This window comes from Macaca nemestrina, chromosome 2 (assembly GCF_043159975.1).
Source record: "Macaca nemestrina isolate mMacNem1 chromosome 2, mMacNem.hap1, whole genome shotgun sequence".
NCBI lineage: Eukaryota > Metazoa > Chordata > Mammalia > Primates > Cercopithecidae > Macaca > Macaca nemestrina.
In genome coordinates this window covers 111,046,059-111,073,929 of record NC_092126.1, presented here as the reverse complement: position 1 = coordinate 111,073,929, position 27,871 = coordinate 111,046,059, and the positions used below count along the sequence as shown (strand labels likewise).

General features: G+C 39.4%; 1 protein-coding gene and 1 long non-coding RNA gene across 3 annotated transcripts in view; one reads left to right on the top strand and one right to left on the bottom strand.

Moving 5' to 3' along the window:
* Positions 1-27,871, top strand: part of LOC105480388 (SWI/SNF related BAF chromatin remodeling complex subunit C1) — a 199,557-nt gene that overhangs the window by 107,334 nt on the left and 64,352 nt on the right. For both annotated transcript variants that reach the window (XM_071091592.1, XM_071091593.1), the window contains exons 19-21: positions 3,361-3,420; positions 11,452-11,710; positions 12,397-12,558. In XM_071091592.1, the coding sequence (XP_070947693.1) occupies positions 3,361-3,420; positions 11,452-11,710; positions 12,397-12,558 (481 nt within the window). The remainder of the gene's footprint in view (positions 1-3,360; positions 3,421-11,451; positions 11,711-12,396; positions 12,559-27,871) is intronic.
* The window catches only part of LOC112426433 (uncharacterized), a 43,107-nt gene continuing 24,394 nt past the window's right edge, over positions 9,159-27,871 (bottom strand). Inside the window, exons 3-5 of the long non-coding RNA XR_003017740.2 lie at positions 25,218-25,433; positions 17,108-17,183; positions 9,159-9,252 (exon numbers count right to left, since the gene is read on the bottom strand). This is a non-coding gene — a long non-coding RNA (uncharacterized lncRNA). The remainder of the gene's footprint in view (positions 9,253-17,107; positions 17,184-25,217; positions 25,434-27,871) is intronic.

The following is a 27,871-nucleotide window of genomic DNA, read 5'->3' as shown; positions in this document are numbered from 1 at the left end:
TATACTTCTGTAAGTATAGATTAGTATATACTTTTGTGTAAAAGACTAGTATATACTTTTGTGAGTGGCTATCAATTTGAGGTTTAAAGGAGGGAGCCTTTTGGGTTTTGATTTGAGTATTATTACATTGTCATATAAGTTAAATTGTATCAAGTTTTATACTAATTTGTGTATTTTATTGTATATGTATCATACCTTCAGAAATGCAAAAGAATTTTTTTTTTTTGAGACTGAGTTTGCCCTTTTCTCCCAGGCTGGAATGAAGTGGGGCGATCTTGGCTCACTGCAACCTCCACCTCTGTGGTTCAAGTGATTTTCCTGCCTCAGCCTCCCAAATAGCTGGGATTACAGGTGTGTGCCACCACACCTGGCTAATTTTTATATTTTTAGTAGAGACAGGGTGTCTCCATGTTGACTAGGCTTGAACTCCTGACCTCAGGTTATCCACCCACCTTGGGCACCCAGTGTGCTCAGATTACAGGCGTGAGCCTCTGGGCCTGGGCTTTTCTTTTTTTTTTTTTTTTGGAGACAGAGTCTCGCTCTGTTGCGCAAGCTGGAGTGCAGTGGTGCAGTCTCAACTCCCTGCAACCTGTGCCTCCCGGGTTCAACCGTTTCTCCTGCCTCAGTCTCACAAGTAGCTGGGACTACAGGCACGTGCCACCACGCCCAGCTAATTTTTGTATTTTTAGTAGAGATGGGGTTTCACCATGTTGGTCAGGCTGGTCTCAAACTCCTGACCTCAGGTGATCCTCCTGCTTCAGCCTCCCAAAGTCCTAGGATTACAGGCGTGAGCCACCACACCCAGCTTTTTTGTATTTGTATTTGTATTTTTTTAAAGAGAGGACATCTCACTGTGTTGTCCTGGTTGGTCTTGAACTCCTGAGCTCCAGTGATCCACCTTTTTTGACCTTCCAGAGTGCTAGGAATACAAACATGAGCCACCAGGCCCAGCCTAATTTAAAAAAAAATTTTTTTTTAATTATATGGAAGCTTCAGCAATCATTTTGTGGGCTCTGATTAGGCTTATGTTGTAGAGCCAGTTGTTATCAAGAGAGGAAACAGGCTGGGCATGGTGAAACCCCGTCTCTACTAAAAAAAAAAAAAATACAAAAACTAGCCAGACATGGTGGCGGGCGCCTGTAATTCCAGCTACTCAGGAGGCTGAAGCTCAAGAGTCGCTTGAACCCAGGAGGAAGAGGTTGCAGTGAGCTGAGATCACGCTAGTGCACTCCAGCCTGGGTGACAGAGCAAGATTCCATCTTAAAAAAAAAAAAAAAAAAAAGAAGAGGAAGAAACATTGACTTAAGTCTGTGGAGCAGAAAAAATTCTTTCTACACTTTGTGGCTGAGAAGTGGAGAGATGGTTGTTGAGGACCTTCCCTATAAATAAATGTCTGGGTCTAGGTTGTAGAGATCTTCCTTATGTTTGTTCAGGTTTTGTTTCTTCAGAATTTAGATTAGATGTTAATGAATTTTGTTCTTCTTGGTGCTCCAAATCTGATTGGTGATTACCTCTGATTTTGGTTTTTTAAAAGAACCTTTGGTTATCTTAAAGTAATCCTTGGGGATCTCAGCTGTATATTCTGTGTTATAGATACAGGCATCTTTTCTTTCTCACAAAGCCATACTGTAGGAGTTTAATTATTAATTCTGCAATGCTTAGGTCAACTGTTTTTATTCTTTAGTTAAAAGACTACTTATTTTTGATGCATTATTTGTTTTTTCTTTTTGCAAGTGAACAGGGTGTGTCAGAATGCTATGAATTGAATGCCCCAGAGATGTAGCAAATCAGGGTTTAATTTTGTTGTTGTTGTTTTATTTTTGTTTTTTCTTTCTTCCTTCATACAGAATTTAATTTTTTCATGCAGTGTGTAGCACTATTGCACTAAGAGATTTAATTATCTAAACTGAGAAACTATTGACATATACAGGAAAATCACGGATTGTAGAAATGTTTATTTATTAAATGGTAATCTCTCAAAATAGAGTTTTGAGAGAGGGAAATACGTTAGAATGTATATTTTGAATTAGTAATGTTTATAGCTGCATGATAATATCAGCTATACTACAAATCAAGTCTCCTGAAGATGAGTGAATGCAGCAGGGTATGCAGATCAAGAAATATAAATTAATCGATTAAATTGTAGTTTTTACACAAGCCAGTCTCACTTTTCTTATACTCACATTGTCACATGAATCATAAACTATAAGGGACTCACATGGAAAAGGTGATTTTGAGTTTACGGACTCACTTGGAGGTTCTTTTATATTTGAGAGGTGTTTTAAAATGAGATAGTGTAGACTTACTGCAGTTGGAATCAAGAACCTGTCAGTGTTTTATGTCTGTGGTACATCTAATCCTTGAATCCTGGAAGAAGTACTGTCTTTTTTTTTTTTTTTTCTTTTTTCTTTTTTTTTGAGACGGAGTCTCGCTCTGTCCCCGGGCTGGAGTGCAGTGGCCGGATCTCAGCTCACTGCAAGCTCCGCCTCCCGGGTTTATGCCATTCTCCTGCCTCAGCCTCCCGAGTAGCTGGGACTACAGGCGCCTGCCACGTCGCCCGGCTAGCTTTTTGTATTTTTTTTAGTAGAGACGGGGTTTCACCCTGTTAGCCAGGATGGTCTTGATCTCCTGACCTAGTGATCCGCCCGTCTCGGCCTCCCAAAGTGCTGGGATTACAGGCTTGAGCCACCGCGCCCGGCCAGTACTGTCTTTAAGTTATTACCAAGATGTGTGTTATGTTTGTGTATTACAGCTGATTTATGGTATGCAGTAAATTAATATGCCTTTTTAGCTTGCTAAAGATACTGTTAAGTATCAAAATAATAGAAATAACATATCCAAAGAGTTATGGGTCCTTGTTTGACAGCAGGAAGTCTTTTTTGGTTTTTGTTTTTGTGTTTTTTTGAGATGGAGTCTCGCTCTGTTGCCAAGGCTGGAGTGCAGTGGTGCGATCTTGGCTCACTGCAACCTCTGCCTCCTGGGTTCTCCTGCCTCAGTCACCGGAGCAGCTGGGACTATAGGCAAGAGCCACCACACCCGACTAATTTTTGTATTTTTAGTAGAGATGGGGTTTCATGGTGTTGGCCTGGCTGGTCTAGAACTCTGACCTCAAGTGATCCACCCACCTTGCCCTCCCAAATGCTGGGATTACAGGCGTGAGCCACCGTGGCCAGCCAGTCTTTGAAATAAGCCAGCATTTCTTTTAGAAGTTTAGGCTCCTTAAAGTGTTTTATTCCTGTTAGTCAAAGACTTACGTTGATAGTTTGTATAGCACAGTCACCTGAGCGTGGAAAGTAATTCTACTGAGCTCCATATTCAACTTTAAAAATGAGCAAAAAATTTCTGATTTTGTTTCCTTAGAGTAAAGGTGCTAGTGCTGGAAGAGAATGGACTGAACAGGAGACCCTTCTACTCCTGGAGGTAAGCAGATTAATGCATATGGGATGTGTGCTAAGATTCTATGACTAGCATTTTATTTTGTTTTGTTTTATTTGGAGGCAGGGTCTTGCTCTGTCACCCAGGCTGGAGCGCAGTGGCCTGATCATGGCTCAGTGCAGCCTCTACCTCCCAGGCTCAGGCGATCCTCTTACCTTTAGTCCTGAATAGCTGGCACTACAGGCATGTGCCACCATGCCTGGCTAATTTTTGTATTTTTTGTAGCAGTGGGCTTTCACCATGTTGTCCAGGCTGGTCTCAAACTCCTGGACTCAAGTAATCCTTCCACCTTGGCCTCCCAAAGTTCTGGAACTAAGGCATGAACCACTGTGCCTGGCCTGTGACTAGCATTTTAAATTCACCTTTAGTATTCTGTTTTAAAAAGTGTCCACTGGAGCTCAAAACTCAATCACACATGTGTTTTCCTTTAGAACAGCCATCATGCTTTGATAGTTGATACTTAAATCCTTTTCTGTATCTCCCATTGATAGTACAGAATTTTAAAACCGTGGAGTTAGATATTTAGACGATTAAATTGATAATTTTTATAGATTCATCGAGGATGTTTAAGTGAAGCTAATTCATAATTGTCACACACTCACAACAAAATAAGTTGTGAGTGTGTGACAATTAGGAATAAAGTGACTACTAAGACAATTGGTTTCATTGCCTGGATTTATGCTAAGATGTTGCCGCTCCTTTTGCACCATGAATGCAGATGTCGACATAATGAAAAAGACAGTAGTGCCTTAGTATTATCAAGGAAATTCTTTGACATCACATTCCTAAAAGAGCCTGGTGCCCTCTGGGTTCCCAGACCACGTAGAGTGGACTTGGTGACATTTTGATTGCTGTACTGCTTTGATTTGGTTTTTCAGGTTGTTCCAATTGTTGTAATTACTGTAGAAGTATCCTTGGTGCATCAAACTATTTTCATTTCTTTTTTGCATTCCTCTTTTACTTTTTCTTGCTGTTTTCTCCTTCTCCCCGAAACCTTGTCTTTCTCTGTTGTGATCAAAATCAAAACGATCCCTAGTTGTGTGTTCTTTTGCCTCTACTTTAATATGTTCTCATATGCCCATTCAGTATCAGTGATATGCAGAGAGCTTTGCTGACTCACTTTTTTCTTATTTATTTAACTATCTTTCCTATGGTACTGACTGACTCACTTTTAATTTCAGGACTATTTTGTATAGCCATATCTACTAGATTTTAATATTAATTAAAATGAATCGTGTTTTCAGTACTTGTGGGTGACTGTAAACACACTTCTGTATTGCTATTTTGGAATCTTTGGGCTCTGGAGAGAAAGTAAGTTATATAACAATGACTGGGACAACAATTGTTCTTTTTCTTGCTGCACATTGACGCTGAAACTTTTCTCCTTTTTCACATTTAAGATTAGTAGGTAGTAAAAGTGAGGTAAGAATAACTGAACTACTGTTTAAAGACATCCGGTGGGGTGGCTCACGCCTGTAATCCCAGCACTTTGGGAGGTCAAGGCGGGCGGATCACGAGGTCAGGAGATCGAGACCATCCTGGCTAACACAGTGAAACTCCGTCTCTACTAAAAATACAAAAAATTAGCCAGGCGTGGTGGCAGGCGCCTGTAGTCTCAGCTACTTGGGAGGCTGAGGCAGGAGAATGGCGTGAACCCGGGAGGCGGAGCTTGCAGTGAGCAGAGATCACGCCACTGCACTGCAGCCTGGGCAACGGAGCGAGACTCCGTCTCAAAAATAAAAAACAAAACATCCAAGAAAACCACAGTATTCTTACACAATAGTGCATTTTCTCTCTTGCAGGTGGAATCTGTGCAGTGTTTGATTTTTCTTTTAAACTTGCAATTCAGTCAACAGTAATTGTTTGCGATTACACAAAGAGAAATAAAAGACTTCTCCACATCAGTGTTTACCTCTAACATCTTCCATTTATATAGTTTATTTAGAGATACTCAATAGCTTAAGAATATGAAGTCACATGAGTATTTTTAAATGGATTTATAATCAAATATCGTCTCTTTCTAATACGTTGATAAATCTGGTAGACTCAGTGGGGTTTGCTGTTTTCAAAATAGCTTCGTACTTTTTTTTTTTTTTCCCCCCCAGACAGGGTTTTACTCCCTTCCCCCATGCTAGTGTGCAGTAGCACAATCTCAGTCCACTGCAGCCTCAATTTGCCGAGCTCAGGCGATCCTCCCAGCTCAGCCTCTCGAGTAGCTGGGACTACAGGTGTGCACCACCATGCCTGGCTAGTTTTTTTGTATTTTTAATAGAGATGGGGTTTCAGCATGTTGCTCAGGCTAGCATACTATTTTATTAAACAAATATACCACACAGGAAGCATTCCAAATATTTTTTGTATTCTTGAGCCCACCGCTTTGATTTTTAAAAGACCTTGTTTCATAAAGTCTTTTATCAAAGCACAGTTTTTGAGTAAATGCTAAAGGTTAATATCTGGTCATGTTCATTTCTTTGTTATCTTATTGTAAATATTGGAGGCAACATTTCAGTTTTGGAAATAGTCAAAGTGGAATGTATACAATAGATGAAGGAATGCAGTTTGAAAAAGAAAGATCTTTAATTGGTAGAAATGAAGGATAATGTAAGATTTTATATTAACTTTTTAAAAAGAAATTACTCTGTAAGATCGAGATGACGACGGCTTGTTTGAATAAGACTTCAGTTGTAAAAAGGTATGGGGAATTTCTACTTGAAAATGTGTCATTAGAATGAGTAGGCATATAAAGTCTGAAGTTTGAGGTGAAAAAACAAAATAGCACAACAACAAAAAGAAGCTACAAAAGACCACCACAGGCCGGGCGCGGTGGCTCAAGCCTGTAATCCCAGCACTTTGGGAGGCCGAGACGGGCGGATCACGAGGTCGGGAGATCGAGACCATCCTGGTTAACACGGTGAAACCCCGTCTCTACTAAAAAATACAAAAAACTAGCCGGGCGAGGTGGCGGGCGCCTGTAGTCCCAGCTACTTGGGAGGCTGAGGCAGGAGAATGGCGTGAACCCGGGAGGCGGAGCTTGCAGTGAGCTGAGATCCAGCCACTGCACTCTAGCCTGGGTGACAGAGCGAGACTCCGTCTCAAAAAAAAAAAAAAAAAAAAAAAAAGACCACCACAGTCTTTATGGAAGTTTGAAATTCTGTTGTTAGAATCAGGGCATCAGAAGGAAAGAGAGATAATGGAGCCACTCTATTCCACAGTGATTAAGGCGATCAAAAAATTTTTTTCAAATTAATATATATGTACATACATATCTATATATTTTTGCACATACTTATTTAATATAGAGGCAGGGTTTTGCTACGCTGCCCAAGCTGGTCTTGAACTCCAGGTCTCTAGTGATCCTCCTGCCTCAGCCTCCCAAAGTGCTTGGATTACAGATGTAAGCCACTGTGCTGGGTACACAGTTTCTTTTTTCTTTGAGACGGAGTCTCACTCTGTCTTCCAGGCTGGAGTGCAGTGGTATAATCTCGGCTCACTGCAACCTCTGCCTCCTGGGATCATGCGATTCTCCTGCCTCAGCCTCCCCAGTAGCTGGGACTACAGACACGTACCACCACGCCCAGCTAATTTTTGTTATTTTCACAAGACACAGGGTTTCACCATGTTGGCCAGGATGGTCTCGATCTCTTGACTTCGTGATCTGCCCGCCTCAGACTCCCAAAGTGCTGGGATTACAGGCACAAGCCACCGCACCTGGCCTTCACAGTTTCTTTTAAGTCCACAACTGATTGCACTATTCTTCCTGTTCATTTGTAATTATTCCTGGGCTTTAAAGTGACAAGACTTGAATTTGTAAGCTCACTGATTCTCCCTTGATAACTCTAGTGTTTGTCATGTATGCTTTGCTTTCTCATGCTATTTTTTTTCCCTTAGATAATTAATAGACATAAAGGCTATACCTGGAAATAAAACTTATAATTTATTAACATTTATGTATCACTATAAGTGTTTCTCTCTTTTTTCTTTTTTGAAACGGAGTCTCACTCTGTCACCCAGGCTGGAGTGCAGTGGCATGATCTTGGCTCACTGCAAGCTCTGCCTCCCGGGTTCACCCTATTCTCCTGTCTCAGCCTCCCAAGTAGCTGGGACTACAGGCGCCCGCCACCAAGCCCGGCTACTTTTTTTGTAGTTTTAGTAGAGACAGGGTTTCACCATGTTAGCCAGGATGGTCTTGATCTCCTGACCTTGTTATCGTCCCGCCTCGGCCTCCCAGAGTGCTGGGATTACAGGCGTGAGCCACCGCGCCCAGCCTTCTCTCATTTTTTTATGCCAGCTAAATTACAGGAAACATAGCATTAGAAGATATTTAGTAACCAACATGCAAGATTTCCTCACAGTGTGCATGCACTTTACATACTTTTTCTTGATACGCAACCCAGGAAATATTTCATTCTATGTACTTTTGAACTACACTAAGAGGAATAGTAAATCTTCTATTAAAAAACTTTTCTTAAGGACAGAGATGTTCAATCTTTTGGCTTCCCTGGGCCACACTGGAAGAGTGTCTTGGACCACACATAAAATACACTAACACTAACAATAGCTGATGAGCTTAAAAGAAAAAAATCCCCCAGAAAATCTCATAGTGTTTTAAGAAAGTTTATGAATTTGTATGGGTCACATTCAGCGCCATCCTGGGCCACATGCGGGCTGCAGGCCGCAGGTTGGATAAGCTTGGTTTAGGAGAAGCCTTTTTTTTTTTTTTTAAATTAAAAAATAGCCTTTTTACATTTGAGAGCCTTAGCAAAGTCAGATTTCTTTTTTGGTTTAGTTCAGTTTCCTGTGGTTTGAGTTCAGTAAACTTTATTAGGTATTGTGTGTCAGACACTATGACAGACACTGCATGTTGAGATCTATAGGACATAGTCTGTACCTTTAAGGAATTCATAGTCTACTAGGTGACAGAGAAAGATAAAACACAAAGCTTGAATGCAGAATTCCCAACTTTATGATTAGAGGTATGTCCAGAGCACAAGAGCTGTACAGAGGAGTTGCTTTGCAAACAGACCAGGTAGATAAGACAATGAGCAGCCTTCTGGGAATGGTATAGCTGTGTTGGTCCTAAAACATGATGTTTCCAGTGCAGAACAAATGGTTCATAGGCACAATACCTAGTAGGAATATATCAGTGGGACCTGTGTATTCTTGAAACAAAAAGAGTAGGGAATAGGGTGGGAGAAGTAGGCAGTGTCCTGATCATGTTTGGCTTAGTTTCATAAGATAATGACACATAATGAAATAGTTTTAGGCAGGAGAGAAAGAGTGTTTTACGTAAAACATATTTCACTCTAGCAGCTTGGAGAAGGATGAAATTAAAGTATAAAAAGGTAATTATAAGAATCAATTTATGGGGCCGAGATGGAAGGATCACTTGAGGCCAGAAGTTGGACAGCAGCCTGGGCAATATAGCAAGACCGTGTCTCTAAAAAAAAAAGAGAGAGAGAGAGAACGTATCCAGGTTGAGTGATGATGAAGACCTGAACCTGGGTTATGGCAGGATGAATAAAGCTGTTTTGTAGTATTATAAGATACTTACTAAAAACCTTTAATTGAATGAATGAAGCTGTTTTGTAGTATTATAAGATACTTACTAAAAACCTTTAATTGAACCTTTAATTGAATCATTCTCCTTCCTGGCCAGTGTATTCTCTTTTCAAACCATCTCTTTATTTTCCTCTCTTACTAACATTACTCTCAGTTCCCAGGCTCAGACATTTACTGATTCTCCACTCTGTGCTCTTCTGGATGCTGATTCTTGCTTGGATTTTGTATCTCAGAAGGTTCCCCAACTCCACCTTTATTCTGGAAAAAAAACTTGGTGAACTTTCTTATTGTTCCCTGGCGAAAGGAACATGAAAAAATATTTTTAAAATAAAAACTTCATTGGAAAAGGGCGTGATAGAGCATGCCTAGAGAATCCCTATTTATAATTAGAAACATAATACAGCCCCAGTAGATATGTTTCTACTTCCATGGACCTGCGTGAGATAGATTTATTTTTCTTTTTTCTTACAATCTGGGTCTTTCAAAAAGTAATTCCTTCTCAAACTACCTGAGGTTACTGAATATCCAGAGGTCACTGAATATCCAGAGGAAACCTAGAATTAGCCTAGTGTTTCAAGGGATTTAATGACTCAGACCGTTTGCTGGCTTGGGTTTTGAGAAGTCCTATATCATTCCAGCAGAAATGAAAGCCTGAGCAGCAGTTGGAACCCAGAGTTAAGAATTAATTGATGGCCAGGCACAGTATTTCACACCTGTAATCTCAGCACTTTGGGAGGCTGAGGTGGGAAGATTGTTTGAATTCAGAAGTCCGTGACCATCCTGGGCAATATAGTGAGAATCCATCTCTAAAAATTAAAAAATAACAAACAAACTTTGAAGTAAAATAATTAACTGAAAAAGTAAAACATGGAGACAACTATTGTTATAGAAAGCTCAATCTCACAGTGTAGATCAGCAAATTAGGCTCTAATGCAAGGTTTTTCAGTTGGAGCATTCAATATTGACATTTGGGCTAGTTTTGTTGTTGTTGGAGTGGAGGGTTCATATATGTTTTACAGCATATATGGCCCCTCCTTGTTGTTAGATACCAGCAGCACTTCCCCAGTTGGGTCCACCAGAATGTTTGCAGACATTGCCAGTGTCCTCAAGGGGGCAAAAATTACTCTTCATTGAGAACCATGGTCCTGGAGAGAATGGTGTTAGAGTAGCAACTTCAGTATGCCACTAAATAAATTCTTGTTATCCAATTAATTCCTCAACTTTCTTAGCACCACATAGTTGTCGTTTTCTTTCTACTGTTCTATCCATTTTTCCCTCGGAGACTCCTTTTAAACTTTTTGTTGGTTTCTTTCAGGATTTTCTCTGAAAAAATAATAAATGATACAACTAGAAATGTATGTAGTTTATAAATTTTAGAATCAGTTTATCAATTTCTACTAAAAAGAAGCCTACTTGGAGTTTGACTGGAATTGTATTGAATCTAAAGTTCTACTTGGAAATAATTGACATCTTAATACTGAGACTTCTGGTGAATGAACACAATATATCTCTTCGTTATTTTATTTGGGTCTTTTAGTTCTCTCATGTTTTACTCATTCCAGTCTGTTACTCTTATACATTCTTTATTATGTTTATTCCTCCTCCTAAGTATTTAATTATGCTATTTAAGACAGGGTCTTGCTGTGTTTGTCAGGCTAGCCTTGAACTCCTGGGCTGAAGAGATCCTCTCGCCTGAGCCCCCTGAGTAGCTGGGACTACAGATGTGTGCCCCCACACCCAGTTTTTATATTACTTTAAATACTTTTTTTCTTCATGTTTAAAATTTTTCATTGCTATTATATATGGATATATAGTTGAGTTTATTGCCCTTCTATCCTTTGACTTTGCTCAGCTGTTTAGTTTTAGTACTTTTTTTTATAGCTTCCTTGGAATTTTCTATATAAACAGTCATGTCTGTCTATATTAGTAAAAATATCAGCCCTTCCTCCCTCCCTCCCTCCCTTCCTTCCCTGTTTTCTTTCTTTCTATCACTCTTGCCGCCCAGGCTGGAGTGCAGTGATGCAATCTCGGCTCACTGCAACCTCTGCCTCCTGGGTTCAAGCGATTCTTGTACCTCAGCCTCCTGAGTAGCTGGGAATACAGGCACACACCACCATGCCCGGCTAATTTTTGTATTTTTAGTAGAGATGGAGTTTCACCGTGTCATTGGCCAGGCTGATCTCGAACTCCTGACCTCAGGTGATCTGCCTCCCAAAGTGCTGGGATTACAGGCGTGAGCCACCATGCTTGGAATACTTCTTTCTTTATAGTATGCATGTCTTTTATTTATTTTTCTTGCCTGATTGAAAATAATATAAAGAAAGCCATCAAATCTTTCTATTTATGCTTAACTATTTGCATTAATTTTTTTTTTTAAAAAGCTATATAAAGAACTTCTAATATTACACATTACTTTCTTGTTACCGGACATTAAAGCATCTGTTTTTTCTGTTTTAGGCCCTGGAGATGTATAAGGATGATTGGAACAAAGTGTCGGAACATGTTGGAAGTCGTACTCAGGATGAATGCATCCTCCACTTTTTGAGACTTCCCATTGAGGACCCATACCTTGAGAATTCAGATGCTTCCCTTGGGCCTTTGGCTTACCAGCCTGTCCCCTTTAGTCAGTCAGGAAATCCAGTCATGAGTACTGTTGCTTTTTTGGCATCTGTGGTGGACCCTCGCGTGGCCTCTGCTGCAGCAAAAGCGGCTTTGGGTACGGACTTCCCTAAACCATCTCCTCAACAGAAAAACTCAGTTTATCTCAATTTGAATATTACCAGCCATTACATTCATTTCTTTTAATGTAAATAACAAAAATCAGATATTACCTGTGAAAGATACCATATTCTTTGTGGAAGTATTACAAAATTTTTAAGTAATGCGTCTTAAAATTAAGAGCTTTAGGAATTGGAGGGACAGAGGTTTTTTATTGTATATTTCGTGATTAATTTATAATTTGGTATAACTAGCAAAGGAAGTCATTTGATATTCATGGGTTACACATTAATTATAACTAGAACTTCGTCACATCATAGAACTCTTTCTTGGTTTTATGGGTGTTTAATCCTTGCTGTTTTTGTTTTTTTGATTTATTAATCTAGTAAGCAAAGTTAAAATATGGACAGCAGTTTTGATTATTGCTGGTATGAGTTGAAAGATCTCTTATATCAAGGCTCTGTGATGTGTAGGATAAAATGTAGAGCCATAGAATTTCATTATTATTATTTTTTTAAATCACATTTAGTTCTCTCATTTTGCTGGTGTAGAGGGACTGAGAGCCTGAAGAGGTTGCTACACCTAAGACAATAATATTGTGTTGGGTTTCCCGATGGTGGTTTTACACTGAAGCAAATTTTTGTGCAAAGTTAGATTGCTGTTCCATTTTTATTCTTGAACCAGAGGAGTTTTCTCGGGTCCGGGAGGAGGTACCGCTGGAATTGGTTGAAGCTCATGTCAAGAAAGTACAAGAAGCAGCACGAGCCTCTGGGAAAGTGGATCCCACCTACGGCCTGGAGAGCAGCTGCATTGCGGGCACAGGGCCCGATGAGCCAGAGAAGCTTGGTGAGTCACTGCTGCTTTCAAGGGACAGGGTTAATATATGTTTGTATTCCTGTCAGCTTACTCAAGTAATTGGGTTTACCTGCACTAAAAAGTGAGTACAATGATCAGTATAAACTTGTCTTTTAAGATTAGTACATGATTTGTTTTCTCTTGTCTGTTTCTTTTGGTAGCTAGAACTAAAAAAATTGTCTTGTAATTGTTAATGGTATTACAGTTGTGAATTATCTGGTTACTGTTTGTAGATCCAGGTTTTGAATAGACAGATAGAAGAATACTGAAAGATGGATGGAACTGTAGGTGAAAAAAAAGAAATGACTTATGATTATGTTAATTTATATGTTGCTGAATGGGTTTCAGTTCATTGTTTTGTGGGTTTTCTTAGCTGAGGAGAAAATCCTGTAACATAAAATTCCTCATTTTAACTGCTTAAAAGTATAATAGCTTCTGCTCTATTTACAATGCTGTGTGTCTATCACCACTATCTAATTCCAGAACATTTTCCTCATCCCAACAGGAAATCACATACTTATTAAGCGGTCACTCCCCAGTCCTTTTGCTCTTCAGCTGTGGTACCCACTAACAATCTGCTTTCTGTCTCTATGGGTTTGCCTATTCTGGACATTTAATATAAACAGAATCATGTAATATGTGGCCTTTTGTGTCTGCTTCTTTGACTTAGCATGTTTTCAAGGTTCATCCATGTTGTAGCATCCATCAGTACCTCATTCTTGTCAGTGCTGACTATTTCTTTGGGTGGATATAACCAATTATATTTATCTGTCATATACCCAATTATATTTATCTGTCAATTCATGGACATTTTGTTTCCACTTTTACACTACTATGAAAAATGCTGCTGTGAACACTTATATACAAGCTTTTTTGTGAACAGAGGGTTTTCACTTCTTTTGATTGGGTATATACCTAGGGGTAGAATTGCTGAGTTACATGGTAATTTTGTTTACCTTTTTGAGAAACTGCCAGCCTGTTTTTCATAGTGGCTATACCATTTTATGTTCCTACCCATAATGTATGACATTTCTAAGTTCTTCACATCCTTGTCAATACTTATTTTTCTATTTTTACCTTTAATAGCCAGTCTAGTGGTTTGATGTTGGGGTTTGTATTTGCATTGATGATTAATAATCTTGAATATCATGTGTTTATTGGCCATTTTTATGTCTTCTTTGGGAAATACCTACTCAGATTCATGCCCCACCTCCCCGTTTTTTTTTTTTTTCTTAGTAGACTTTATGTTTTAGAGCAGTTTTAGGTTCATAGCAAAATTTGGTAGACATTATGGAGTTCCTGCATACCACCTGACTACCCCCCACATGCACAGTTTCCCCCACGACGACGATCAATATCCCATACCAGAATGGTACATTTGTTGATAAACCTACTTTAACACATCATCATCAACTGCAGTCCAAAGTTTTAGTTTATTCTGTAATTGATTCTCACATGTTGAACCACCCTCCCTTTTTGTTGTTGTTGTTTTTTGGTTTTTATTTTGATAAATCCAACTTGGCCTTTGTAAATAATCCATTTAACATGCTATCAGATTCAGTTTGCTAGTGTTTTGTTGAAGATTTTTGCATCTGTATTCATAGATTGTTTGTAGTTTTTTTTTCTGTGATATCTTTGTCTAGTTTTGGTATTAAGGTAATACCAGCCTCAAAGAATAAGTTAGGAATTGTTCTTTTTTTTTTAAGAAAAGTTTGAGGAGCTTTGGAGTTAATTCTTCTTTAAGCATTTGGTAATATTTACTGGTAAAGCCATCACGTCCTGGGCTTTTCTTACTTTCTTGATTACCGATTCTGTCTCTCTTTTTCTTTTTTTTCTTTTCTTTTTTTTTTTTTTTTTTTGAGACGGTGTCTGGGTGACTCCACTCTGTCACCCAGATTGGAGTGCAGTGGTGTGGTCTTGGCTCACTGCAACCTCTGCCTCCTGGGTTCAAGCAATTCTTCCGCCTCAGCCCCTGCAGTAGCTGGGACTACAGGTGCGTGCCACCACACCTGGCTAATTTTTGTATTTTAGTAGAGACGGGGTTTCACTGTGTTGGCCAGGCTGGTCTTGATCTCCTGATCTTGTGAACCACCCGCCTCGGCCTCCCAAAGTGTTGGGATTACCGGTGTGAGCCACCGCACCCAGCCCTGATTCTGTCTCTTAACTCGTTATAATTCTACTGAGATTTAAACATTTCTTAATGAGTCAGTTTTGGTAGTTTGTGTCTTATAGGAATTTATTCGTTTCGTGTAGACTATCTAATTTGTTGGCAAAAAATTTATAACAACAAAAAGGGGAAACAACTGGAATGTCCATCATCTGATGTGTGATAAGCAAAATGTAGTATATCCATACAATGGAATGTTACTTGGCTATAAAAAGGAATGAAGTATTGACATATGCCACATCATGGATGAATTTGGAAACATTTGGTAAGTGAAAAGCCAGTGAAAATAGCCAATATACTATATGATTGCATTTATAAGAAAAGTCCTGAAGAGGGAAATCTATAAAAACAAAGTAGATTAATGGTTGCTCTGCATAGGTGGAATGGAGGATTTGGGGTTGATTGCGAAAGGATACCTCTTTGAAGTAATGAAAATGTTTTAAATTTTACCATAGGGATGGTTGCACGTATCTGTTGATATGCTAAATTTCATTGAATTGTACTCCTTCAATGGGTGAATTTTATATTATGTGAATTACATCTCAATAAATTGGTGAATTCTGTATTATGTGAATTATATCTCAAAGCTATCTTTTTAAGTTCATAGTGTTCTCTCATAACTGTCAATAGTAATGTCCTCATTTTCATTACTGATTATAGTAATTTCATCCACTTGCTTTTCTTGTTTTAAAGTCAGTCCAGGTAAAGGCTTGTCAATTTTGTCTCTTCAAAGAACCAGCTTTTTTGTTTCATTGATTCTTTGTTTTTCTGTTCTATAATTTCTCTCCACTCTAATCTTCATTTTTTCCTTCTGCTTGCTTTGGGTTAAATTTGCTTTTTTTTCCTAGTTGTTTTAAGATAGTGTATGTTATTTGAGATCTTATTTAGTAATGTAGGTGTTTACAGCTCTATGAATTTCCCTCAGTACTGCTTTTGTGACATTCCATAAGTTTTGATATATTTATTTATGTTTCTGTTCTTCTCAAAGTACTTTGTAATCTTTTCTTTTTTTTTCTTTTCTTTTCTTTCTTTCTTTTTTTTTTTTTGAGATCGAGTTTCACACTTGTTGCCCAGGCTGAAGTGCAGTGGTGCGATCTTGGCTCACTGCAACCTCTGCCTCCTGGGTTCAAGCCATTCTCTTGCCTCAGCCTCCTGTAATCCCAAGTACCTGGGATTACAGGCACCCACCACCACTCCTGGCTTATTTTTTTTGTTGTATGTGTGGTTTTTTTTTGTTTTGTTTTGTTTTTTAAGTAGAGATGGGATTTCACTATGTTGGCCAGGCTCATCTCGAACTCCTGACCTCAGGTGATCCACCTGCCTTGGCCTCCCAAAGTGCTGGGATTACAGGCATGAGCCACTGAGCCCAGCCCCTGTACTTTGTAATTTCTGTTGTGATTTCTTCTTTGACTCATTGGCTATTTAAGAGGATGTTATTGTGAATTTTCATAAATATGTAAACTTTAAAGATTTTCTTCTTTTACTGATTTTTAGTTACATTTCATTGTAATCAGAGAAGGTAATTTGTGTGATTTCCGTATTTTTAAATTAAGACTTGTTTTGTTGCCTAACATGTGGTCTATTCCAGACAACGTTCTTTGTGCATTTGAGAAAAATATGTTTTCTGTTCTTATTGGATAGGGTCGTTCAAGTTGTCTACTTCCTTGTTTATCTTTTGCATAGTTCTCTCCTTCATTGAAGGTGGGGTATTGAAATCTCCAACTATTATTGTTGAATTATTCCTTCAGTTCTGTTTTTGCTTTATATATTTAGAGACTCTGTTGTTGCTTATATGTTTATAATTGTTACATCTTTTTGTTGTATTGAACCTTTTATCTTTATAAAATGTCCTTTTTGTCTTATATAACATTTTGTGTCTTAAAGTCTATCTTATCTGATATTAGTATACTATTTCAGATGCTGTTAGGTTTCTGTTTACTTTTTTTGTTGTTGTTGAGATGGAGTCTGCCTCTGTTGCCCAGGCTAGAGTTTAGTGGCATGATCTTGGCTTACTGCAACCTCAGCCTCCACCTCCTGAACTCATGTGATCCTCCTGCCTTAGCCTCTCGGGTAGCTGGGACTACAGGCACATACCGCTGTGCCCTGCTAATTTTTGTATTTTTAGTAGAGACGGGGTTTCACCATATTTCCCAGGCTGGTCTCGAACTCCTTGGCTCAAGTGATCCACCCACGTCTGCCTCCTAAAGTGCTGGGATTACAGGTGTGAGCCACGGGGCAGGGCCTGGTTTCTGTTTACACTGAATCACTTTTCTGTCTTGTTACTTTCAGTCTCTTTGTTTCTTGGTATCAAAAGTGATTCTTACAGACTGCATTATCATCATTGTATTTGAGAAGTTGAAACTTAGATTCTACCTTTGTTTCTGCCCTTCATAGCCATAGGACTTTCAAAAGCAGTTTACCTTTGCTGGTTAGCTCTGAATTGTCTCATCTGTAGAAGAAAAGGTATTATTAGATACTTTCTGTAATGTATCGTTTACTAGTGCTGTTTTATGATGTCAGAAAGGAGACATTTTTGCTATTAAGGACTTAATTACCTGTTTCTCTTTAATCAGTCTTAAAGAGAAGTGCACTTAATAAAGCAGCTTTATATGTAGTACAGCTTCTCAAATGGAAGTGCCCTTATATGAAAGGCTGTTTTTTTTTTTGAAATGGAGACTTTCACTGTCACCCAGGCTGGAGTGCAGTGGCGTGATCTCGGCTCACTGCAACCTCCGCCTCCCGGGTTCAAGCAATTCTCCTGCCTTCCAGTATATTCCCAGCATGTTTTACATTGTTCATCAATATTTTTCTTTTCTTTCATTGTGAAACTGTGTATGTCTGCTGATTAAAGAATTATAGGTGTCATTCTGTCTAATTATTTCCATCTTTATCTCACCTGTATGAAATTTATATACACTGTGCTTTAGATACAATGATTTTCATTTGTCTGTTTGTTTGTTTGTTTGTTTATTTTTGGAGATGGAGTCTCGCTCTGTCACCCAGGCTGCAGTATGGTGGTGTGATCTCAACTCACTCCAACCTCCACCTCCCAGATTCAAGCGATTCTCCTGTCTCAGCCTCCCGAGTAGCTGGAATTACATGTGTGTGTCACAGCACCTGGCTGATTTTTGTATTTTGGGTAGAGACGGGGTTGCACCATGTTGGCCAGGTTGGTCTCCAACTCCTGACCTCAAGTGATCTGCCTGCCTCAGCCTCCCAAAGGGCTGGGATTACAGGCGTGGGCCACTGTGCCTGGCGTATTATTATTATTTTTTAAGACAGTGTCTTGCTTTGTCACTCAGGCTGGAGTACAGTGGCATGATCATAGCTCATTGCAATCTGTACCTCCCAGGCTCAAGTGATTCTCCCACCTCAGCCTCACAAGTAGTTGGAACTACAGGCACATGACACCATTCTTGGCTATTCTTTTTCATTTATTCTTAAAATAAAGATAATAGGAAGTAAAAATTAAAATTGCTAGCTATTGCTCTCCAGAACATATCATCTGAACACCTAGTGCTCCATTCTTGGCAGTTCAAGTGGATATCAGTGAGGTCCTTTCAAGTCTCAAATCTTACCATTTTTTATGAGTTTGCATAGGGCCTACCCCTGTTGTTCTTTCTACTTTGTTTGAGTTAAGTGCCAGTCTAGCCATCTCATTTTGCTTATACAGAAACATTTTTTCAGATTAATGAAGCCTCTCATCCCTGCTGCTGGGGTTTGGATATGGTTTGTTTGTCCTTGCCAAAACTTGTGTTGAACTTTGATCCCTAATGTGATGGTGTTGGGAGGTGTTTGGGTTGTGGAGGCAGATCCTTCATAAACGGCTTGGTGCTATTTTTGTAGTAGTGAATGAGTTTCCATTCTCACTCTTGGGGAATTGGATTAGTTCTCCTAGTAATGGATTCATTCCCCTCAGAGTGGGTTGTTATAATTTCAGGACCCTCCTCAGGTTTCTCTTCTTTACACCTGTCTGCTTCTCCTTTGACCTCCTCTGCCCTGTTGGGACACAGAATAAAATCCTTTGCTAGGAATCGGGGCCATGCCCTTGAATTTCTAAGTCTGTGGAACTGTGAGCTAAATAAACCCTTTTTCTTTGTAAGTTACCTAGTTTCAGATATGCTTTTATAGCGCCACAAAATGGACTAAGATACCAGCCCTCTGCGCAAATTATTGTTTTAATTCTTCTTAACATTGTTACACCTAGAGTACCAGCTCTTTGATTTAAAAGTAATTTGAGAGTATCTATAATTCTTAGTTTGAAATTAACTTATTTTCTTTTTTTATATGAAGACTGAATTTAGCAGGCCAAGTCACTTCTCTGTTCTTCTTTCCTGATTCTGCACCATCAGACAGTACCCAGCATAGGCTGGAAAAACCTGGGACTAATGAAGCCTGGGTCTTAATTTCGTAAATGTTTTGAGTCAGTGAGATTTGTGTACTTTGCCAAATGAGGGATGTGTTTTTACATGTATGTTTTGAAAACATATTTTGGTAGATGATACCATAGAGCATTAGTGGCTATGAAATAGGCTGCAAATTTAGCCATTTCTAGTTTACTGAGATTTGAAACAAGACTAAAGTACCTAGCAACCTTGGTTTCTTTGGGAGACCTTTGAGTTTCTTTTTAGGATAATCCTTTGGAGGAAGTAACTTTTTTTTTTTTTTTGGCAAAAGCAAGTAAACTGAGGCATGGAGAGGTTACATAGGTGTGTATCTGAACCAGAAATTTAACCTAAATCTCTCTAATCCCAAAGCTCTGCTTCTCTTCACTGTAGCAGGCTGCCAGAAGTAAAATATGTAGGTTTGTCTGTGTGGTTTTCATTCATTGAACAAGCATCTTTAAAGGCCTAATAGCTCCAAATTACTGTTCTGTCTTAGATACTATGGGAAATATAATACTAAAGAGCCCAAGCCCTCTTGAGAACTTAACACCTGTCTCCTGAAATAGGCAAATGCATCAGTCAGAGCAGCTGTGGTTGACTTCCTCTATATGCCACTGAATACCAGCAAAACCCACAGAAGTCTGGGTGCCATGGCTCATGCTTGTAATCCCAACACTTTGGCAGGCAGGAGGATTGCTTTAGGCCAGGATATAGAGACCAGCCTGGTCAACATAGCAAGACCCCATCTGTACAAAAAAATAGAAATAAAAAAATTAGCTGAGCATGGTGGTGCAAACCTTTAGTCCTAGCTACTCAGGAACACAAGGTGAGAGGATCATTTGAGCCCAAGCTACAGTGAGCTGTGATCCACACCACTGCATTCCAGCCTACGTGACTAAGCGAGACCCTGTCTCAAATAAAAACCAAAAACCTTACACCAAAATTCAGTCAGTGTCATTCAGTGCATGAGCCTGTGCCAGAGAAGCTTTCTTGGACATAATCACAAAAAATCAAACTCAGTGTATCATATTGTCACATCATTTCTTTGTGTTCTAGATGCTAGGATACTGGTAAAGTAAACCAAAATTTCTCCCCTTTATGTTTTATATTTATTGAGTGTAAGATTGACAGCAATCTAATCAAATAAGTAAAACTTAGCGTGTATAGATGTAATTATTTATGAAGAGTATGTTGGCTGATGTGCTATTGTGAAAAGCAAAGCAGGGTTGCAAGAATATGAGTAAAGTGTGGGAATTACAATTTTAAATGATCAGGGAAAGTCTCATTGAGAAAGTGACTTTTGAGCGAAGATGTAAATAAGGTGAGCAAGAGTGCTATGTAGACATGCAGTGTAAGAGTGTTCCCAGTATTGGGAGAAGCCAGTGTAAAGCCCTCTGGGTAGGAGGTACCTGGCATACTTGAAGAACAGCAAGGAGGCTCATGTAAAGTCATAATAGCTCGATTGGTGGGGGAGGGGAGGATATGAGATGTTAAGGTAATTTGTGGATTATTGTGATGTTTACTTTATGCAAAGTGGAGGAAGTGGAGCAGTTTGACCGAAAGAATGTCAGAATCTGACATATGTATTTGAGACAGGGTTTCACTCTGTTGCCTAGACTGGAGTGCAGTGGCACAATCTTGGCTCACTGCAACCTCTGCATCCTGGGCTCAGGTGATTCTCCCAGCTCAGCCTCCCGAATAGCTGGGACCATAGGGGTGCATCACCACACCTAGATTTTTTTGTTTTTTTATAGAGGCGGGGTTTTGCCATGTTGCCTAGGCCAGTCTCAAACTCCTGGACTCCAACAGTCTGCCTGCCTCAGCCTCCCAAAGTGCTGGGATTACAAGTGTGAGCCACCATGCCTGGCCTGAGTCTGACCTATATTTTTTCAAGTCTTACTCTAACTGTTCAATTGAGAATATACTCCCATGTGGAAGTCATTAAATTGATTTATTATTTAGATAACATATATATGATTTTCAAAGAAAATTTTCTTCACTACATAACTAAGGCTTTTATTAGAAAGCTCTATTGAAGATTTTATTAAATTTTTCTTTATGTTTTTATTTTTATTTTTTAAAGAGACAGGGTCTTGCTATGTCTCCCAGGCTGGATACAGTGGCATGATCATGACTCACTACAGCCTTGACCTCCCGGGCTCAAGTGATCTCCCAGTTCTGCCTCCAAGTAGCTGGGACTACAGGCGTGCACCACCATCCTGGGCTACTTATTTTAGTTATTGTAGAGACAGGGTCTCACTATGTTGCTTAGACTAGTCTCAAACTCTTGAGCTGAAGCCATCATCCCTCCTTGGCCTCTCAAAGTGCTGGGATTACAGGCATGAGCCACTGCGCTCAACCCAAGGCCACATTTTATGCTTGTGTTTTGCTAGGATTACAGGTAGATATTCTTTTACATGACTTGGAAACTAAACAAAATTGCCTATTTTATAATTTGTTTACTTATAGCAAACATACTGATACATTGATAGGATAGCACAGTGAAATCTTGTATACCTACTAGTTAGGTTCAACTTTTTGATATTTAGCCTTCTAAATAAATGTTCTTTTTCTTGAATTATTATTATTATTATTATTATTATTATTATTATTATTATTTGAAACGGAGTCTCGCTCTGTCACCCAGGCTAGAGTGCAGTGGCACGATCTCCGCTCACTGCAAGCTCTGCCTCCTTGGGTTCTCACTATTCTCCTGCCTCATCCTCCCAGTAGCTGGGACTACAGGTGCCCGCCACTACTCCCGGCTAATTTTTTGTATTTTTAGTAGAGATGGGGTTTTACCGTGTTAGCCAGGATGATCTCGATCTCCTGACCTCAAGATCTGCCCGCCTCGCCCTCCCAAAGTGCTGGGATTACAGGCCTGAGCTACCGCACCCAGCCTGAATTACTTCAAAGTAATTTGAAGACATGATGATTCTTTGTAGCCTAAATAGTCCACCATATATTTCCTAAGGATAAGGACACTTTCCTAAATCAGTTATTTAACACAATGATTTTAGTCCCTTTTTAGGACACCAGCGCTTTCCCTCAAGAGAGTTGGAATGTACTTGTACATTCAAGGGCTAGTCAAGGGTTTGTCAAAAACCTTTTGTTGTTACCGTCATTTATATTTCCTAATCTCAAGTATTAATTTCATTTCTTTTGCTACTGAGTGGATTTACTGTCTGCATCTCAATTCTGGTTTGGACAAATTTTGAGGGATTAGGTTAATTGAAGTGTTTTCCTTGCAAGTTGATGACTTTTGGTGAAATTTAATCACAAATAGAATAATCAGAGTTTTTAAAAATATGTCAATGAGTAGATTGTCTACTGAGCTCCTTAATAACCTATGGAATACAGGTTTCCAATGAGTACATCTTGAGCCAGTTGTCACAGCTCTGTGTTAACCCAACTAATCATTCCTAGTTTTTAAGAAGGTTAAGGACTAGTCTAGACATTATGAGATTAAGATAATCCTGACAATAAATAATACTGAAGAAGTAACTTTCTAAGAACATATAGCCCAGAAATGACTGTTAGAATTCTCGCCTCAGATACTATTCATAGCTTATAAGTAGCCTCACTCTTCTCACCATGAGGATTTCCATAACATTATTTTTAAAGTCAGGCACTTCTAAAACACCATGTGTGAAAATACCCTAGGCCAATGCATGTAAGAAAAATGTGGAACCATATTTGATCATCAGACTTACATCATGTGGAATGGGCTGCTTTCTCTTTGTTATATTTAAAAGGCTCTTTCAAGTATTGTAAAAACATATTGAAATATATACTCAAACTTCTGAATAGCTCATAATTGGACATTTAATTTCTAAGGACTGACTAGGATTTACGTGACTTTCCTCATATTTATTAGGTAGTAGGATGTATATTTTCAGGAAGAAATTGACTTTTGTTACAAAATATAACTGTCTGCCTTTGGGAGATTGTTTCATCAAATCAGGCATTTTGGATATTTGATATATGCCTCTTGCTGTGGGCAAGTCATGTCATGCGACATACAGTTAATACCCTCTACCAATTGAAGCTATTTTTTTGTGCTACACATACATGAAAAAAATAATTTCAGCATTTGGGGCGTTGGTGATAAAATGAAGTATAGTATTATTTGTTCATGGAAAACTCTACATAGGAAGGGCTGTAAGAATTATTATACAGGAGCCAGGTGTGGTGGCTCATGACTGTAATCCCACCACTTTGGGAAGCCGAGGTGGGAGAATCATTTGGGCTAAGGAGTTTGAGACTAGTCTGGGCAACATAATATAGTGAGACCTCGTCTCTACAAAAAAGAAAAAAACCTAGCCAGATATGGTGATGCACACTTGTTGTCCCAGCTACTTGGGAGGCAGAGATGGAAGGATTGCTTAAGCCCAGAAGTTTGAGGTTGCAGTGAGGTCTGCTTCTGCCACCGTACTCCAGCCTGGGTGACCAAACAAGACTCTATCTCTTAAAAAATAAAAAAAGAATTCTTAAAAGGCATCGTGTAATTTTTGATGGAGGAATGCTTCACAAAGAAAGTAGTATTTGAGCTGAACGTAGAAAAAGAGGTTTAGAAGGCTGGGCGCGGTGGCTCATGACTGTAATCCCAGCACTTTGGGAGGCTGAGTTACACAGATCACCTCAGGTCAGGGGTTGGAGACCAGCCTGCGCAACACGGTGAAACTCCATCTCGACTAAAAATACCAAAGTTAGCCGGGTGTGGTGGCGCATCGCTATAATCTCAGCAGCCTGGGAGGCTGAGGCATAAGAATCACTTGAACCCAGGAGGCAAAGGCTGCAGTGAGCTAAGGTCGTGCCACTGCACTCCAGCCTGGGCAAACAGAGTGAGACTCTATCTCAAAAAAAAGTAAAAGAGGTTTAGAATGTCACTGAGCAGATTCGAGAAAGTATTTGATTCTGTAAAACAATGTGATTGAAGTCACAGAAACAGAAATGAGAAGTTATTTAGAGAATGGGAAATAAACTAGATTGGCCACAATACAAAGTTCAAATAAGAATGTAGAAAGAATAGGCTACAAAGGTAGGTTGTAGCTAGGTTATAGAGATTTGTGATGCCAAAGGTTGTGAGCTTGGGCTGTGTATTGCTGGCTTTATGAAATCCTTGCAGTTAAATATAGGGAGTGACGTGATCAGTCTCACAGAAGTATTGACTGGGTTCCTGCCATGTGCTTCATTCTGCTTTTGACAAGACAGAAATCTATGAGACTGTAAGTTCTCCAAGTTTTTGGTCTCAGGACTCCTTTATACTCTTAAAAAATATCTAGGAGAACCCCAGATGCTTCAGTTTATATGGATTATGTTTGTTGATGTTTGCTATACAGATGGTTCTTGGCTTTCAATGGGATTATGTTCTGATAAACCCATTATAAGTTGAAAATATGTCAAAAATGCATTTAATACACCTAACCTACCAAACGTAACTTAGCCTAGCCTACCTTCAGCATGCTCAGAACATCTACATTAGCCTACAGTTGGTCAAAATCATGTAACACAAAGCCTACTAACATATTGAATGTCTCATGTAATTTACTGAGTATTACATCAAAAATGAAAAGCAGAATGATCATATGGGTATTCAGATTATGGTTTCAACCGAATGCATATCGCTTTTGCACCATTGTAAAGTTGAAATGCCACAAGTCAAACCATTATAAGTCAGGTACCATCTGTAATATAAATCAAGACTGAGGAACTTTTGAAAGAATTCACGAGTGCATTGTTTTCGCTATCTGACTGATCATTTCATTGTGCATCATGCAGCCTCTAAAGTGTCAGACTCTAAATCTGTGTGAGAATGAGAATGCAAAGGCAAATAACATCTTAATGTTACTATGAAAATAGTTTTGACTTTAAGTAGAGGCTCATGCAGAAGAAACACTATTAGTTTTGCTTGGGTCCTTTAGGGAAGTCTTCACAAAGGATGTGACCTTTTATACAGGAACAAGTAAGGGGAAAAAAAATGAATGTAGGTGGCATATTCTGGAATGATTGCCAAGAGGTCTGTGGGGAGCAGGTACTCTGGTCAAGTGCATGCAGCTCTGGAGATGGCTGTGGGATTGATTTTGAAGGGTTCTTACCTTGCAGATATTAGGAAGTCATCAGAAAATAGAAGTAGCATGATTCAGTCTGTTTTTGAAAATAACTGCTGGCAGTTTACAAATGAAGTGCAGAAAATGGAGGGTGGTTCCTGCCAAATAGTCATAGTGCCTGATTATTACATGCTTACATTAAAGGCAGCTATGTGGCAAACATTTAAATCTCTTCTCCAGTATGCCTCTCCCAGTTCTTTCAACCTGTTAGGAAATAGTTATTAGACCTTTTTTCATACTGTTTTTCCTAGCCATGTTATTACTAGAATGTCTTTGGCACATGACCCACTAGTTTAAGTTATATGCCTTCTTGTTTAAGTCGTTTAATCCTCTTTAACGCTGCAGATATGGGTCAGGTTACATGTTTTTGGGGAAGGATTTTTAACCTGTTGGTTTATCAACCACAACAAAATGACATGAGATTCATGGAGAGGCTGCAGCCTCCTAAGGGTTTATGATTCAGACCAGAATTTAGACCAAAGAGACACTTTTTCTTTTTTCAAGAAGACATAGCAGATTTAAACAAATATTTTGTGGAATAGAAATTGCTTTACATACTGTTCCACATAGCATCTTGAGAGATGGACAACACACCATTAAATTCTTTATTTTATTTTTTTAGAGACAGGGTCTTGCTCTGTTGCCCAGGCTATTCCTGACCTCCTCAAGAATCCCCACACCTCGGCCTCCCAAAGTGCTGGGGTTACAGGTGTGAGCCACCACACCTGGCCCTACCATTAAATGCTTAACAGACATCACCTTAAAAGTCCGAGTCAGGTGGACCTGAGCAACACAGTGAGACCCCATCTTAAAAACCAAAACAAAGACCTGAGCATTGTCTCTGGATTTTTTCACTTATAGAGAGTCTGTCTCTAACTGTGCTATTACCATGTAAATAGCTATTAATATTATGTAACTTTATCTTGGAATCATAGCTAATTAAAGAATTGATTTCAAATTTGGCTTGCCTTACCAATACAGAAAGTGGGTGTGTCATCCTTTTGGAATGTGGACCTACAGATGGTGGGTAGTCATTTCAAAAGCAGATATCTTTGTGAGAAAAAAATCATATTGCATTTCTCCCACATTATACTTATTCAGTCTCTAAGCTAACTCAGTCAAGGTGACCTAATGCGTATTTATTTACAAGTAATTTGTACTTAATCTGTCACGGGATTAGAAAGAAATTTTAAAAGTAACGTGAAGTTTGGGGGTTTTGTTTGTTTTTAATAAACAAGTTCTTACTCTGTCACCCGGTGTGGAGGGCAGTAGCACAATGATACCCTGCTGTACCCTCAAACTCTTAGGCCCAAGCCATCCTCCTGCCTTCTCAGCCTCCCAGGTAGCCTCAGGCTACTGTCATTTTTATTTCAGTTTTATTTAACTTCAGTTTTACTCATTTTAAGAAGGTTGAACCTTTATCTTCATCTAATGTCTGCTCATATTCACTGTATGGCTGCATATTTCAGGGTTGTTTTTTGTCTTGTTTTGTTTTGTTTTGGAGACAGGGTCTCACTCTGTCACCCAGGCTAAAGTGCAGGGGCTTGAACACAGCTCAGTGCAGGCTTGACCTAGGATCAAGAGACCTTCTGGGTTCAAGCAACCTTCTTTCACAGCCTCCTTTGTAGATGGGACCCTAGGCATGCAGCACTACGTCTAGCTAATTTTTTGTAGAGACAGGGTCTCACTTTGTTACACAGACTGTTCTCAAATTCCTAGTGAACCACCACGCCCAGCCTGAGATATTTTCACTGATAGAGTTGATAGAAATTATTGACTAATTGCTACTGGAAGGTGAGAGAGCGAAGAAAGTCAAGATTGGGTTGACTCCCTTACCTTGCCATTTCATGGAATACCAAGAGGATGATACAGTTAATAAAGATACTGAGAAATACAGAAATTAATCTCATCCTTGTTTCCTATTTGTATAAAACCAACCTTTTAAAATTTTTAGTTTTTAAAAAAGTTATTATTGGCCGGGCATCGTGGCCTCTTGCCAATAATCCCAGCACTTTTGGAGGCTGAGGCGGGTGGATCACTTGAGGTCAGGAGTTCGAGACCAGCCTGGCCAACATGGTGAAACTCTGTCTCTACTAAAAGTACAAAAATTAACCAGGCCTGGTGGCTGACACCTGTAATCCCAGCTAGTCAGGAGGCTGAGGCATGAGAATTGCTTGAACCTGGAAGACAGAGGTTTCAGTAAGCTGAGAGCATGTTACTGCACTCCCACCTGGGTGATAGAGCGAGACTCCATTTCAAAAAAAAATTTTTCTTTTGAGACAGTGTCTTGTTCTGTCACCTAGGCGGAAGTACACAGAGGTATAGTCATAGCTTATTGCAGCCTCAAACACCTAGGCCCAAGTGATCCTCCTGCTTCAGCCTCCCAGGTACCTGGGACTACAGGTATATGCTGCTGTGCTCAGCTAATTTTTTTTTTTTTTTTTTAAATTTTTTTTCTGTGTGGAGATGGGCTTTTACTATATTGACCAGGCTGGTCTCAAACTCTTGACCTCAAGCTGTCCTACCCCTGCCTCTGAACGTACTGGGCTTTACAGGCATGAGCCACTGCGCCCAGCCTTTTTTTTTTTTTTTTTTTTTGAGATGGAGTCTCACTCTGTCGCCCAGGCTGGAGTGCAGTGGCC